Source organism: Dermochelys coriacea, chromosome 25 (assembly GCF_009764565.3).
Source record: "Dermochelys coriacea isolate rDerCor1 chromosome 25, rDerCor1.pri.v4, whole genome shotgun sequence".
Lineage (NCBI taxonomy): Eukaryota > Metazoa > Chordata > Testudines > Dermochelyidae > Dermochelys > Dermochelys coriacea.
This window is the reverse complement of record NC_050092.1, coordinates 10933693-10950366: the sequence shown is the minus strand read 5'-3', so window position 1 is coordinate 10950366 and position 16674 is coordinate 10933693. Positions and strand designations below refer to the sequence as shown.

Genomic DNA, 16674 nt, shown 5'->3' with positions numbered 1-16674 from the left:
TGAATCTTGTGAATTTTGGTGCGTTTCTTAAAGGCCCAGCTCCTGGAATCAAGCAATTTGCAGGAGGATCTCAGCTTTCATTAAGGAAGTGTGTTTCTAACCCTCAGGATTACAGAAAAAGCTTGAAAACGTGAATTAGGGCACATGAAAGGCTCAGAAACCAAAGAAAAAACCCAAATTTAACAATCTCATGATTAATAACCAATAATGATAATCATGATTTTTTGGGGGCCTGATTCCTGATTTTTGAATGCTCCAGGTTGGCAATACAGCAAACCTACTCCCCAACAGAGACAGGAGGGAATTCCCCACTTCCCTCCTGGCTCCCAATCTTGCAAAGGCCAGGCTTCAGCCTCTGCAGGAAAGGGAGCGGAGGGGGAGCTCCTGCTCTGCAGCAACTTCCTACATGGGTGTAGCTGTGCGCGCTGTATTTCAGGGCTCCCTGCAGCTGCAGGTTTTACAGCCACTCTGAACTAGCCCTGAACACATGTGCCTTGGTACTCAGGTGACGCGCTATGCAACTTAGAAGCCAGCCTCAGTGACAAGGCGCTGGCAGCTCACCTTGAACAGGGTGACAGGGTTGGGGCTGGGAAAGTGCACTGAGGAGCCCAAGCAGCAGCCACTGCTCTATAAGTGAAACAGTCCTCCCTCCATTCCTGGTTACATGGCTCCACCCCGCCCAGCTCCAGCCTCCTCCTCCCAGCACCCCCACTCCTCCAGCTGAGGGGTCCCGTCTACCCCATCTTACATGCTCCATAGGTACAGTGGACATATTGCAAGGTTCCTATTGTGGGGCTGTCAGTTCCTATTGCCCCCCACCCAGTTTGAGTTGCACAGCTCAGTACAAACACCTAGCAGAACACTACCCAGCTGAGAGAACAGCACCCACCTGCACAGCCCCTAGCACTCAACACATCACTACATAGAACGACTATGCCAGCCCGTTCTACGCCCCACACACACACACACACACACACACACACACACACACACATTCCTCTCCTCCATTTCCGAGATTTGAAATCAACATGTGTTTTTGTTAACTCCCTTCCTCAGGGGCCCAGCTTCACAGTTGTCAACCCAGAAACGTTCAATTGCTCCTGTCGAGCCAGGCAGGAGCAGGTCTTTTTTTAAAAGCAGTTTCTTAAAGATCCCTGGTGTACCTAAGACGTGGATTATTTTTTTTTTTTAAGGTCTCAAAAAGAACGGTGGATTAAAAACAATCCAGCTGTTTAGAATCCTGCATCCTAAATTCATAGACATTGAGATGGAAGAGATTTACTGATCCAGTTCAACTCCTGGTATAGAATTCAATAAGACTGTTGGAAGGGTCATGGAGGAAAGTATCATTTTTGAACTAATCTGGCAAATGCACTGGAATATAATAATTTGTAAAAAGTTTTCTGACCTCACTATCAGAAGATTTTTATAGGCTGCACAGTAATAAGCCTGTACTGAAAGGTTAACACTGGAAATCTAGCCTATGCTATCAATTAGCATCCTTAGTTCTTTAAAACCAGCAGGAAGAGAGACTACAGGGCCAAACAAGACAACCCAATCAAAGACTGAACCAAGAGATAAGGAGCTTGTGGCAGGAAAGGCAGAGGTGGAAGACTAACAGTAACAGATAATCCAGCGCCACTTCTACGCATTTAGAAATCATTGAAGTCACCTTGTGGATTTCTTAGGAGGATGAAATGCGGTAAGATAGTGTAACCTCAGCACAGCATGTTGTTCAGGCCTTTCCAAGTCCACCCGGGGCACTATGGCAGAAAGGAAAAGTTTCTTCTCGCTGGTACTGCGAAGAGTTTTGTGAACAGCAGAGAGATCCTGCTGAGAAACACACTCATTCCTGGGTCAAGGGGCTTGTAAACCATACGGCAGTGCTTTAGGCACATCTGCATTTAACCGCTTCTAAAGACAGAGCTCAGTGCCTCACGAAAGTTATGGATGCAGACAGGTTTATCCTTTTGTCAATATCGCAGTCTGCAATAGATGCTGGTGGGAAGAAATCTTGCTGTCAGAGGCTGCACTAGCAGCCGCCTATGTGCCTCCACAGCCGTTACCGCACCGACGTGGAGTGTAAGACGACGATACATACCACTTTTCCAGCTTCAAAGAGTTTAACAAGCAAGGCCTTGGCGACAAGCTGACTGTGGGGCATTTTGTCTTTGCAAATATAGGTTCAACTGCACTGGCATTAGCAACATTGGAAGTGCTAATATAGAATAGGTGCCAATGTTTCAAACATTGGATCAGGTAGACCTGCTCGAAGGAGGCCGAGGACACAAATTACAGCCCTGTTGATTGGTTGAAGTTTGCAGTTTCCTTACCATAGGCTAGACATACAGAGACGCTTTGGGAAGCTGAGTTTCTCACAGTAGTGCTTGATTGTGAAGTTTATTCAGACTGCAGGGAGAGAGATGCCCACCACAAGGTCAGAGCAGATTGCATCTCTTAGATTGCGCAACTGGTTAGATCAAAGCTTTAGCACAAACCACATGTGTACGACAGCTCTTACACACTTTCCCTCATCTCTCTCAGCCTGAGTCACACCTGGTCTTATACTTCACCTGGGCAGCGTATTTGTGTTGGAGTCTCAATTAGCAGGTGCAGGGGTCTTAGCGTTCGACTCTGAGCAATCTAAAAGTTGCAAGAGACTAGTGGAACTTATTGCACATTGGTACAGAGGGCGTGACTGTCCAATTAAGAGCACGTGAATAGGAAAGAGAGCTAATTCTAGGGCTTAGACACAAACCTGGAATAGAAACTTCCATCATATATACACATGGGTTTATGCCCAGACCAGAATGCACATCTGTTCTCAAACAACTGCATTGTCCCCTTGGTCTCTCCTACCCTCCACCAGATCAGCATGCCTCAGCAAGCTAGTTTGAAGATACCTGGCACCAGCTCGAGGGGTGTTAACAGCTACAAGCTAGATAAACATCAGCCAAGGCCCCTTTAAAGAATCCTCCTCACCCAGCTCTCTGCATTGTGAAGCTGTGCATGCCCTGGGCCCCAGCCAAGGAGTTTCCATGGCAATGAGCCAGGCTGCTTAGCTGCACGTGCAGGGAGAGACAGGAAGTGAGTGTGGGGATGGGAAGGGATGGAATAGCTGAGGGGAGCTCAGGAGCCATGCATTGGGACAGCCGCAGCCGTCTCCATGGAGATATGGTCCCAACTGTATGCTCCTGTCTGTCCCTTCAATCGATATTTGCTTTGCCCAGAGTGGCAGATCTGGGAAGGCATAATTACTGCACCAGACAGCTGATAATTAGCAATTCATTACTGTCCAAGGCTGAGAGGGACAGGAATGCAGGACAAGCCCTGATTCCTCCCCTCCTAGGATTTGTTAGTCTCTAAGGTGCCACAAGTACTCCTTTTCTTTTTGCGAAAACAGACTAACACGGCTGCTACTCTGAAACCTCCCCTCCTAGGCAATCTCAGTCTGCTCTAGGAAGCTCAATATTTCCCTTTCAGACACCTTTTCTGAAGGGGGGAGATCCCCTAATACCACAGACCTCAGACCAAGCTAGCTCAGTGGTTTGAGCATTAGCCTGCTAAACCCAGGGTTGTGAGTTCAATCCTTGAGGGGGCCATTTAGGGATCTGGGGCAAAAACTGGGGATTAGCCCTGCTTTGAGCAGGGGGTTGGACTAGATACCTCCTGAGATCCTTTCCAACCCTGATATTCTATGATAATGTGGCTGGTGGGATTACAGCACAGCAGAAGAGCCCTCCAGGAATACTGACCAACTTCTCTAACTGGAAGGAAGAACTAAAGTGGAAAGGAAACAACTTTTCAAGACACAGCAGGACCCCGTGGGGTTTATATCTGCCTGCTGCACCAGAGATTGGTCCTGGCAGAAGTCACCAGAGTCTGAGACCTTCTGGATTATGACCGGGGAGACTGGCTGGATCCCCTGATGCTTGCTTTGTGCATGGGGCTCTCCAGACCTCGTACTCCCCTGCGCGTACTTCAGGAGGGCCGCTTTGCCGCCCTGCTGCTGGGGTTTACCTCAACTGGGTCCTAAAAGAGGGCATGCCCCGCCCACAGCCTTCCAGACCTTTTCATCCCCCTGCCCTGTGGACCTGACCGACCCCCCCGCCCCTTCACCGTGAGCCAGCTACATGAGCTGCAGCCGGTCTGTTTCTGGACCGCACCAAGGAACCATCTATACACACTCACGCTCCACACCCTTCACATCCTCACCCTTGTGTCCCGCCCCAACACAAAGTGGCGGGACCTCCTGCCATCTCTAGAGGGTGAGGAGCCCCAGTGGGCTGGCCTATATTCCACCCTGGCCTCGAAGCCCTGCCAGGGATATTAGTTGGTGGCTCCTTCATGGGGCTGTGAGCACAGGCATGTACTTGATGCGGTTCACCCCAATCCTGGACACCTGCCCCTTTACCGGCATGAGGGAAACCCTGGCACATGTATACCTGGAGTGCACCAGGCTACAGCCCCTATTCCAGCTCCTCACAAATATTTTGTTAAGATATTGATTGCACCTTTCCCCCTCACCTCCTTATCTATGCACTCCCTATCCATGGCCCCACTAAGTCACAGGACCTCCTGGTCAACCTCCTTCTGGCCCTGGCTAAAGTGGCCATCTATAAAACCAGGGTGAAGAGGTTGGCCGATGGAGTCTGTGACTGAGAGGCCTATTTCTGATCCTCCATCAGTTCACACCTCTGGGCAGAGTTCCTCTGGGCAGCGTCCACTGACTCCCTTGACACCTTCGAGGAGCAGTGGGCGCTGTCCGGGGTTCTCTGCTCGGCATCCCTGTCTGGTTCCCTTCGTTTGACCACACTCCAGTCCCTGTTCATTAGCTGTCCCCCGTAATTATTTGGTTTTCTAGGTCCTGTGGATCCCCCCCTCTTAGGCTGCCTGCCCACTTCCAGGATCCCAGTAAGGCAGCACAGGTGTTGTCCAAGGGCCAAACGTATGTCTTTGTACCACAAAAATGCAGTTTATTCAGCATGGGTCAGGATCATATGGGAATTACCTGGACAGTTGCTGTGCAGCATTAGCTATTCAGGAGCACTTTCCTCTTCTACAGCGAAGGTCAGGTCATAAAGGACTTCCTGACAGTAATTAACGGAGACAGGAGTTTTACCATCTGGAAACTGGATGGCAAGGATAGAGGATCTATTCTGCCTAGAGACAGACAAAACTATCCTTTTTAGTAACTAAATCTTTTGACATTTGGCACTGGGCTACAGCCCTGATAACCCCCTCATCAAAAGGAGCTTCTCTTGCACACTACTTCCATGAATAATGATTAGCTCAGTGGCTCTTGTGGGTGATGCTGCTTATGGCTTGCATGACATTTCCAATTCAGCATGAGCACAGGTGGGGGAAAAGAGGCTACTGCAAATCTCATGACACCTTAGGGGTGGAAAAATAATCTTTTCCTTTTATTAGAAAAAATGTCAGCTTGGCAACGGTGGAGGCTGGTCTTACTGATCTGTCTACAGAGCAGACAGGCAGGAGTGATGCAAATGTGCATTAACCCTCCACTAAAAAAGGTTAAACTGCAGAGACCCAAATACATATTTTGAACCTAGTTCAATGAGCTTTTCTACCACCATGCTTCCTGCCCCTGGGGAACCTTTAGTCAAAAGCAACCGTGTTTTCAATCATCACTTACTAGGGTTCAGTGCACAACAATGCAACCCATTGGGCTGCACCAAACCTGCCTTCCTGTTATGGACAAACTACTGCAGTGACAAGTCTGGCTGTTTACAGCACAGCCTATGAATAAAAATGACAGTGCATGTTTTTCTCAAAAAGAAAAGGAGTACTTGTGGCACCTTAGAGACTAACAAATTTATTAGAGCATAAGCTTTCGTGAGCTACAGCTTAGCTCACGAAAGCTTATGCTCTAATAAATTTGTTAGTCTCTAAGGTGCAACAAGTTCTCCTTTTCTTTTTGCGAATACAGACTAACACGGCTGCTACTCTGAAACCTGTTTTTCTCAAGCATTTCTCAGTCACTGTACTGAAAGTCCGTGGATGAAAGTTTGTCAAAGAACTTAGGCAAGATGTATTAACGGAGCAGCCATCCTTCACACTTTCACAGAAATGAGAATACCCATTTTGCCCATGATATATCAACACAGCTTTGTTGAGGTACAGTCTAGTTTTAAGTGTTTAGATTACCACAGCTTCCCTTGGGAAATTCACTAACATTTTAATGAGATGAAAAACATCTTTTGTTGGATTTACACTTTACATCCTTAAGCCTCCAGATGAATTGGTTAATGTTTACCTTTAGTAAGCCAGAACTGTTAATTCACTGAGTTGTTCAAAAAACAAATTCTTATCTGTCATTGTCAATCACCAACTCAGACCCAGAATTTTGTCTGTCTGTGCAGGTGCACACTGAAATCACATGCAACAATCAAGAGCATCTCTCATATTACCTCTGAAATGTCCTATACTGGTGTGACTGGAACAGGAGTCTCGCTTGGTTAGAGACAAGAACATAAGCAGTGAATCACTCACTTTAATATCAAGCTAAAAAGTTTACAGATGTCTCTAGAGCAGAATACTGCAACGACTATTATGTTTAACTTGAAGGTTAGGTTATACCATGGATATTAGCTAGAGTATATGGAAAGTTTAGGAACATGAAGTAAAAAGTGTTGGAATGTGACAAAGGCAGAGCATCAGTTAAGGACCCTGTAACCTCATACCTCTGAACTTCACCCAATCAAACATGGAAGGACTGGAGTGTGAAGAGTTTGGAGTGGATTACTTAAATGTGCTATATTTTCCCTTTCTGACTCTTAATCTGGCTCTCATCACCCTTGACTCAGTTTAATCAAAGATGCTAATGTTAACACTCCACCAGCCCAGAGGTATGCGAAAGTCAAAGTTATATAAAATGAGGCAGCTGAAATTACATTAGAAGGAAAAATCAGAAGCAAAAATAAAAAAGCACAATAAAAAGATAGGAAAATCAGAAGCAAAGAATACAGAAGAAATTTATTGAAAGCACAAGTACAGACTGGCCAATAACTGCTTTCTACAATCTGAACAGTAAATAATAGATCTACAGAAAGGTACAAAGTTTGTTATAAAATAGTTTTAATTTCAATTCTTTTTGCATTACAAACATTCTTTGAAAGAGGCAATGGAATTTTGATGTTATGTGTGGTCACCCTCCCACAATACTGAACCTGTAATAGCTGTTATCAAAATATACAATACATCTGTTCACCATAAAAAACTGGGTTTTGCTGCCCCCTCATGTCTTACAACAGGTATAAAAAAATTATAAATATTTACACCCTTTTGTTACTCATTCTTTACATGCAAACATAGGGATGCAAAGGACAAACCCACAGTTGTCTGGGTTCTGGGGTCACCTCAATTCATTTGCTTGCATCTTACAAAATATATAGTCTGTTTGCTGACCGATCCATGTGAGCAGCCAGCAAACAGGTTTAATTCCAATAACCCTCTCCCCAGCTTCTTGGGTGAGGTTGATTGAATGCATTTAAAAATTAAACTGCAGCTGTTCCACTTGGGTTGCGCATGGATCTCTCTTCATGGCAGAATGCTGCTTGTGGCATGTTCAAGGGTACGCATTCAATAGCCAGTGTCCCCTAGCTACAAGGGAAATTGTTTTACTGTTTTTGATTTGAGGGAAGGGAGATTAAGCAAATTAACTCTGGTTGATAGCAATTACAAGAATGACAGTTAATTTGCTCTATTGAGTGCAAGATGCTGGCCAAGGAAATCTGGAGCTTTTCAGATAAGGAGATCATAAGACTTTTCTGTAACAAGCTTATAAGGATCTATGGTAATTGGAGCCAGCATCTACTTATTAGTGAGCCCTTTTTTCAGCTCAAAACTGTGGGCAACACTATTGTTTCATTTAAGATGGCTTCTAACTCCTTTCAGCCACAAGCAAGGAGAAGATGAAGATAAGGCAGGCCAGTACTACCAAGCTCATGACAGCAACCCAAGCTGAACTCTCACTCAGACATCACACACTTCTCCAGCATAGTTCACAACCACAAGAGCTCAGAGAGGAACTAAGAAAGGTTAAGACTTTGCCAACCCCTCAGTGACAGGCAAGTCAAGAGCTTCCATGCTAGGCAAGGAAAACAACTTGCTACACAAAGAGAATTAAAAAAAACAAACTTTGGTCCACTATTTGCAGAAAAACCCTGAAAAAGTATAAGATTATTGTTATTTTTGCATCCAAACAGGTTGCATGTTAAAGGGAAATGTAAGGCAACATTAGATTATACAAAATAGAAGGCAGAACAGCACGGGAAAGAGTTGTAAGCCAGAGGAATGGTGTTTCAATTTAACAGTGGTTTTATCATTGGGAAAAAAACCCAACTTGCCGCATTCTTCTACTTTTAACAAATTTCCTTCCTATAACTTAAAAAGATCTGGGCTTATAGGTTAAAAAAAAAGTAAAAACTTTAGCCTGGTCCATTTACTCAATCGAAATCAGAAGTCACTGGTGTTCACTACTTTGAACACCTTTTGCTTTTTAAAAAAAGCTCTGCTTAGCTTAACATGTTTTATCGCTTTCATTACATTACTCATCCTCAGTCATGACCTCAGCCTGAAACTAAATTCCTGCCCTACAGTTTCAATTACAAAAAAATAATAAAATAAGTACAGTATACAAGGGTAATACCAACAAAAGGAGTAAATTTAGATTACGTTTATATCATCTTATTGATCTATAAAAAAGTTACTTAAACTATTTCTTTTGCATATAAAGAGATTAGAATATTTGGTCAACTGGAAATATTGCTAGGCACAGATGACAGCAACTGCATCAAAAAGTATAATACAAGGATTAAAACAAAAGCTCAAACGCTGAAGACATGCTACAAGAATGATGGCGGAGCTACAATGGTCTTGTTAATTGCCAAATTAGGGGCATGAAGGTGACTCAGATGAACACCTTTCTAACCATGGGATATCCAATAATTCTCCAAATCCTAGTCAAGTGTTTAGATTTATGTACAATTCAGACAAGCTCATACTAATTTGTTTTCTTCACAAGTGTCCAACAGTGGTTAATTTTATAGCTTGATCAAGGCTCTTGTGAAGAGGGAGCCTGTCAGCTTGCTACCAACAATGGAATATAATGAGGCCATAGGAATGTTTCCCCATGCAGACCTTTCTGCTTAGTTTGAATGAAATAAACCAAGCATTTTAATTAACTCCCACCTAGAAGAGTATACAGACGGAGATAAAACCACATGCGGACTAGAAAAGTAGCAAGAAGATACATGATACTATGCAGATTATTAAGACAGTTCATGGACAGTGGGACAATCAATTGCCTAAGGAATTAAAGCCAAATATTTTCTCTCTTTATCCACTCTGCCAGTTTTACTTGTCCTTCATTACGAGTTGATTCAACAACCAGAACTCACTTGTTCTTCTCAACTCCCCCAATCTAATCCTTACAGTTCAGATGATGTTCTTTCCCCAACAAACAGAATATAAGGCACAGGATAGCAGATGCTTAGAAAACATTACCCTAAAACCCTTTGCACTGGGTGGGTTAGGATCTCCTGCACACCATGTACTTTGCAAGATCCTGACTCAAAGGCGCTAATGTGAATTCACACAGTGGTTTCTAGGTCTTCCAAGGCTTGCATGGGTAAAGAAAATAAAAAAGGCATCAGTGTGAAACCTGATAAGCTTGTTAGGATCCATTTGTTTTTGTTTTTACTTGGGGGGGGGGGGTGGAGGGGGGGGGGAGACAGAGGGAGGAAGAGGAAAATTCCCAGAGCAGTTTCCAAAGTGTAAACTTTAACTTGTGATTTTTTTTGTTTGAACAGCCATCAAGATTGTTATCCCATCACCGCAAGGTTAGCAATATGAATTAGATTTAATTTTTTTAAAAACCGGTAAACTGATTTCTCTTTAAAAAAATAAAATCTCTGGTCTTTAAGGTCACTTCAGCTGCATTTTTAAAGTGGCTTTTTTTTCTGGAATGATGGAAGTTGTCTCCTAGCATTCAGCCCTTTAAGGTCAGGGCTGAACCCATGAGGTTTTAATCAGGTCCATTCTGTCTCATGCCTTCCAAAGCTTTAAATGGTAGACTTTGAGAAGGACACACGCAGGTGGTGATTCTCACCAAGGTCATGATTATGGAGCTCGATGAGTGACTGAATGGCTTCTTCCACAGAGCCCATCTGGATTAGAGCCATTTTACGGTCCTTCCTGCGAAGACAAGTCAGTTAGTTAGTTTTAGGACACCTTTGGTACTGTCTCTGTGTAGCCTCGCTCTTGCTGACTCAACAGAAGTTTTCTTGTCTGATGCTGAAGGCCAAACAGATATCTCAGTGGGCAAAACTGCTCATTAAAAGGTTTATTCTTTTCCTCCCACATGACCGAGTAGTCTCTGATAAAAACATGCATCCAAGCCACCAACGCAGTCATCTTAGACTAAATTTCATCTCCAGCACTCTATGTGCACTTATTATCCTTGCCCCTATTCCCTAACCCAGAGATATCAAGGAATGACCGTTCCATACAACCAATAATTCAGCCAAGCTAAATTTCTGGTCTGAGACAGTCACTACCCAGCGCCTTTAGCATCTTCAAATTCGTGGAGAATTCACTGGTAGATTTCATTTAGCTTTACCGGTTTTCTCCCAAGAGGACAGTTTTAAAATCAGACTTACTGGAAGAATTTGAATCCCTTCACCATCCCACCATTGCTTGAGAACAGCATCTTAAGGTCTTCTTCAGTTATTGAAGGTCTAAAAAAATCAAGAAATTAGTTTTCTAGTCAGCTGGCATGAACTAGGAATTTATGCCTTAACTATACATTTTACAAGTTCCTTTTCTAAACTCTTTTCTACTGTTGTTCTTGCACTGGCATCCAAGATATCAGACTGTAGAATGATGGATAAGCATTTCTTCTTGCTACACATGGAAGATGGCAATTCCCTTACTCCTGATGAGTGAGTTATTACTTTGTACTATGAGAAGCATTCTGGTAACATTACTGGAATTTAGAATTGCAAATTTTGATGCTGGTCTTCCATATGCAGCCTTTTCAGAGTGACTATGTACTCCTGCCTTGCCATTACACATTTTCCCTCCCTCTGGAAATATTTCCCCTGAAATGCTCCAACATTCTGAATCACAGAAGTGAGCCACTAGGGTTTGCCATGGGCAGAAAAACACCCCCAAAATAAAGCAGACAAGCAGTCTCAGATCCAAAAAACATGACTTATGTAGGATTCTCCCCCCAGATTTTCAGAAATAAACTGATCTCTAGGTTACTATAATTTGCTTTACTGCCATCACTAAACAGTTCACAGGAGCACTGGGATTTAACTGTAACTCGCTTTTTTTAAAAAAATAAAAAAGTTTCTAACTTGTTCTGTAACTGTTCTTTGAGATGTGTTGCCCATGTCCATTCCACTTCAATTATGTGCATGGCCAGTGCTTCATTGTTAGATATAGTTGTGGGTCAGATACTAGGGTTCTCAATTCTCCAACTCTCCATGGAGAGGTAATTGCTACCAAAAAGGCTGCCTTCACTGACAGATGAGAACAGGTAGCCAGAGGTTCAAAGGGCGAACCCATTGGCTTTAACACCAGGTTTAAGTCTCCAGGGGGAACAGGGCTGTCTCGTTGGGGATAGGTTTCAGAGTGGTAGCCGTGTTAGTCTGTATCAGCAAAAAGAACTAGGAGTACTTGTGGCACCTTAGAGACTAACAAATGTATTTGAGCATAAGCTTTCGTGGGCTAAAAATCACTTATCGGATGCATGCGGTGGAAAATACAGTAGGAAGTGTGACAGGGCAAGGTCAGGTGGCTATAGAAAAGTAGTGGGAGAAATATATTAGCTTCAGGCTCAACAAATCCCTGGTACCAGGATAAGTGAAATGGCAGCTGCTCCAGGTCAATTAAGACACCTGGGGCCAATTAAGAACTTTCCAGAAGGCAGGGAGAATGCTAGGTTGATTGGGACACATGAAGCCAATCAGGGGCTGGCTGAAACTAGTTAAAAGCCTCCCAGTCAGTCATGTGGGTGGGCATGTCAGGAGTTGTGGGAGGAAGTTGCACTGTTGGAGAAATTGAGCAATACACACCATATCAGGCACAAGGAAGGAGGCCCTGAGGTAAGGGTGAAGTGGAGCTTGAGGAAGGCTGCTGTGGGGGGAAGTAGCCCAGGGAATTGTACATGTCATGTTTCTAAAAGATCAGCTACCATAGCTGATACGATTAGGGTCCCTGGGCTGGAACCCGGAATAGAGGGTGGGCCCGGGCTCCCCGCCCCCCCTTTGTCCCCTGATTAATCACTGAGACTGGGAGACAGAGACTGTGCAAGGAAGGATAACTTCTCCTCACCTCCCTCGCTGGCTTATGATGAAAATGGCTCAGTAGACTGTGACCCTTGTCTCTAGAGAGAAGGGTTACGTGGAGAGGCACAGTGATCCTCTGAGGCTAGTGAAATCCGCCAGGAAACGCGGGACCCAAGGGAGGTAAGGACGGAGCTTTGTCACAGAAGAGACACACAATGAAAAAAATGGGTGTTGCCATACCCACTATAAGGAGAGTGATCAGTTAAGGTAGGCTATTATCAGCAGGAGAAAAAAAAACCTCGTGAGTAATTGTTGGAAATGGGCCATCCTGATCATCACTACAAAAGGTTTTTTTTCCTCTCCTGCTGATAGCTCATCTTAACTGATCACTGTATTTTCCACTGCATGCATCCGATGAAGTGGGTTTTAGCCCACAAAAGCTTATGCTCAAATAAATTTGGTAGTCTCGAAGGTGCCACAAGTCCTCCTCGTTCTTTTAGTTGGGGATATAATCAGTCCAGACTTCAAAAACCTTAGTGACATGGGTTTGGAGAAAAGTAAGTGACTACCAAGAGGTTATAAAGCAGAGCTAGCAGCAAGCTGCACCCTGATATACCTCCACTCAGTCCTTTTAGCTGTAGGAGGCAGGAACATGGCATTTGCTACTTGGGCACCTAAATAATCTCATTTATGGGGAGTGCCACCTGAGAAGGCTCCACAGATCCAAAGACATGAACTAATCTGAGCCCTCCTGAACTACTTTCAGCTGTACATCTAGGGAGGAAGTCATCCTCTTTAAGAGGTACTGGTGAGCCCTGTAACAGTGGGGGAGGGAGAAGGGGGAAAGAGAAAACACTACTTGCTATTGTCTCAGACAGATGAGGCAGAACCCAAGAATGGCTGAGGTGGAGCTCCAAAGAAGGATTCACTAAAGCAGATTGCCCATGTTTGGTACCAAGCTTGGGAGTGGCTTCCTGCAGCTCTTGCTGCAGAACTTCGTGATGTCTACTGGAGGATGTGCAGAGGATCTGGAGGCATGAGGAAACTCCCATGGGTTCCAATTTGGCCACTAATATGGTGTCAAAGCCCAATTTCTTCCCAACCATGGCTCCCTACAAGCAGACTAATGGAGAGGTTCTGCTGGATACCAGGGGTGAAAACCCTTGGGAGAGTGATGGCTTATGCAATGCAGCTGACACACAAGATTCAACTTCCAACTTGAACTATGAACTGGAGTCATCTGAGCAAGGAGTTGTGCTGACAGTCCGGAGAGGATGGCATTAAGGAAATCAAAGGTGGATTGCCATTCAACAGCACTGTACAAGAGGTACCAGAGTGGCCAGAGGTGCTCACAGTACTTGGCACTTAACCCAAGGGGCTGGCAGATCCACAAGTATCTGTTGGCACCACGCAAGAGGATTCTTGAACCACTGGCAAAGCCAGCACCAAGAGACAGACTGGGTGCCATAGTATATGTCTCAGACATTGATGGCACTGGGAGATTCTCTTGCTGCTGCAGCAGCGAAGAGACAGACTATAGCACCGCTCAACAGGAAGGTGCTCCCTTAGAGACTGGTCTCCATGGCATCAGTACTCATGCTGGAGCTGAAGACCCTGCCGGAGGTGCACTGATAAGCACCATGCACACACTACCCTCCTTTCCTGCTTGTTCACTGCACTCTGGTGCTGGGGACCTTGATTTCCTGGATGCTGAATACCAGGGTGCAATCTTCCAGTCCTCATTTTTCAGTACTGGAGAAGGAGACTGGCACCGAGACTCTGCCATGATTGGAGGAATACTCCAAACTGAAACAGAGGCATTCGATGCCCACCCCAAAGGGAAAGGAAGTATAACATGCAGTTGTGGCACCTGCCTTGATAGGTGCTTCTCCTAAACACTTCAGGCTTCAGCCTCTTGCATCTTTCAAGATTTGAAGCCTGGGGACCAAAGCATACCATGGCACGTTTATTGGTACCTCGAACGGGCAAGAACCAGGAGTGTACACTAAGTACACTAGTACAAAAAGGAAACCAACTAGTGTAGAACTACAGTATGACTATAAACTATCAACTATTAACAAGTACCAATATACAAAACAGAAATGCTAAAAGAGGGAAACAGAAGCAAGGTAGAATGCTCCAACTGTCCCATGTGGTAAGAAGGAACTGAAAGGGTGTAGGGCGCAGTTCTGCCTTTTATATCACCAAGCAGCAATTCAAGGCAGAAGCAGGCGCATGTGCCACTCCAAGGGTACTACTAGGGGAAAAATTGACTCAAGTTCATTGGACGCAGACACACCTGAAGTAGAATGGACATGTGCAAATCCCTCGAAGAAGTGCCACCCATATCAAATTATTTTCTAAGTGAACAACCATAGAAGCACAAACCTACTCAAGGACTGATGATGAATGGGACCAACTTAGACAGCTAGTGTCTTCAGGTTTCTGGAAGAAATGGACCTTAGAACTAGAACTGCTGTGGGGAAATCTAGATGAGTTGACATAATGCAAGTTAGCTCTTGCATGTGCACTGAGAGCCCTCATTTTAAGATGAATGCGGCCAAACTCAGCTACACCTAGAGAATGAAGATCTTAAATTAATGCTCCACAGAACCTGACACACGACATGCTCTCCACTTGCAAAGTGTCTCTTTTTCAGAGCATATGTACATTCCTTACATGGGTACTTACGGGATATTGGAGAGGTGAAGGGTAGCAGAAGGTGGGAAGATATTCTGGAAGTTTTTGGAGCCTGGTTTCTTGAAACGATGTAGAGGAGAGTTTCCATAGTCTTTAGTCAATCCTTGGTCTTCCTGTCCCTCACGGGGAAGCTGTACTGTCTGATGCTTGGACAGAGTGATACGGATGGGTTTCCCATGAAGCTTCTGACCATTTAAGTGACTCATTGCTGCAATTAAAAAATAGCGTAAGGGAACAGAAGTTGAAAGACTAGTTAAGGCGGATGTTTAACCCAAACCTAGAATTCCAATAAAATCCACTTCCCTATACAGACTGTCCAAACACCAAGACACCTATCAGTATTACTGTTTATTATCCTGCACCTTTTTATATTCTTTGCCCTCTCTCATTTTAAATTAGCATACTGTCCAACATAAGAATATCTACTTGAGTGTAACACCAAACCCCGGCCTACTATGGAGGCAAGCAATTCAGTGCATGAACACTTATTCTGCGCTTTTTGAAGAGCAACATTAGTATTGACTATCACTCTTCCATGGAGGAGGAATTTATTGCTAACTTGACTGCCATAACAATAGGATCCTTAGTTGGATGTTAAACCTTTAAACAAGCAGCAGTGCTATGAAAGACTGCTATGCTACCAGTGATGCAACAGAGCATGCTTACCAAGCTGGGCCTGGTTTCCATCAGCCATTTGAACTAAGGCATTCTCCTTCTTATTAAATAAGATCTTCACCCTTTGCACATCACCATAGACTCCTTCAGAAAGTGAGGAGACAAGGAAAAAAGTCTTTAGGCAGGAAAAGAAAAGTCTCATCCAACTCTATAACAAATCAATTCAACACCAAAATCATCCACAACCAGATTGATCTCATTCCAACCAAGTTTACTTATTCTGCTCTACTTAGAGGGAGAAACTTATATGCAGCAGAATAATAATGGAACAATACATTAAAGAAAACAGATACCGGGTTTCAGCAAAAAGAAAAAAATCTAACTGCCAAAGGATTGAACTGGACAATATAGCATGCTACCACAAATTTTAAACTCTTATAAAAAGACATGCAAAGCAATAAATCATGCATAACTGAACATAAAAATAAAGGCAAACTAAACTAAACAGCAAACTATGTAACAATGTAAAAAAATGAAATTATGCATTCAAAAATGGCAAACTGCAAACTGTACATTTTTGAAGTATCAAAAAAGTAATCTCAAATAAATGAAAAACAAAGTAATAAAAAGTGTGAATAATAACATACCGAAAAGAATAAAGAGGCATTGGGGTGTAACTCTCTTTAGAGAACAGCAGAGCAAGGCAGCGGAGGGACAGGGAAGAGGTAAGGAATCGAAGGGGAGAGCGAGGTTGCACAAATCGTCCACAACGAGGAAGGGCAGAGTCCCCGCAGGAAATGGCGAAATTGGTTGATGGATGATGAAGTTTTCAAGATGGTTAATATTGAAGGGCAGGTTGGTTTCCGAAGAGCAGGGTTTTTTGGAGGGGGGATTTTTTTTTATTTTATTTTTTGTTTCAAGCAACAACAGGAAGCAGAAGTACCGTGCAGTCAGTTGGCAAAGAAATTCCGGATCAGGGGAAGAAAAAAAAAATTCAGGGATGGGGAGAAAAGAAAAAGTAGCAAAAAACACAGGTCAGTAA

The 16674-nt window shown here is 43.9% G+C and overlaps 1 protein-coding gene across 2 annotated transcripts in view; it reads right to left on the bottom strand.

Moving 5' to 3' along the window:
* Nucleotides 1-6970: 6970 nt before the first annotated feature.
* Nucleotides 6971-16674, bottom strand: part of PTBP1 (polypyrimidine tract binding protein 1) — a 55019-nt gene continuing 45315 nt past the window's right edge. For both annotated transcript variants that reach the window (XM_038384106.2, XM_038384109.2), the window contains 5 exons: nt 16280-16313; nt 15684-15776; nt 15009-15225; nt 10683-10760; nt 6971-10218 (listed from right to left, as the gene is read on the bottom strand). In XM_038384106.2, the coding sequence (XP_038240034.1) occupies nt 10086-10218; nt 10683-10760; nt 15009-15225; nt 15684-15776; nt 16280-16313 (555 nt within the window). In that variant the 3' untranslated portion in view covers nt 6971-10085. The remainder of the gene's footprint in view (nt 10219-10682; nt 10761-15008; nt 15226-15683; nt 15777-16279; nt 16314-16674) is intronic.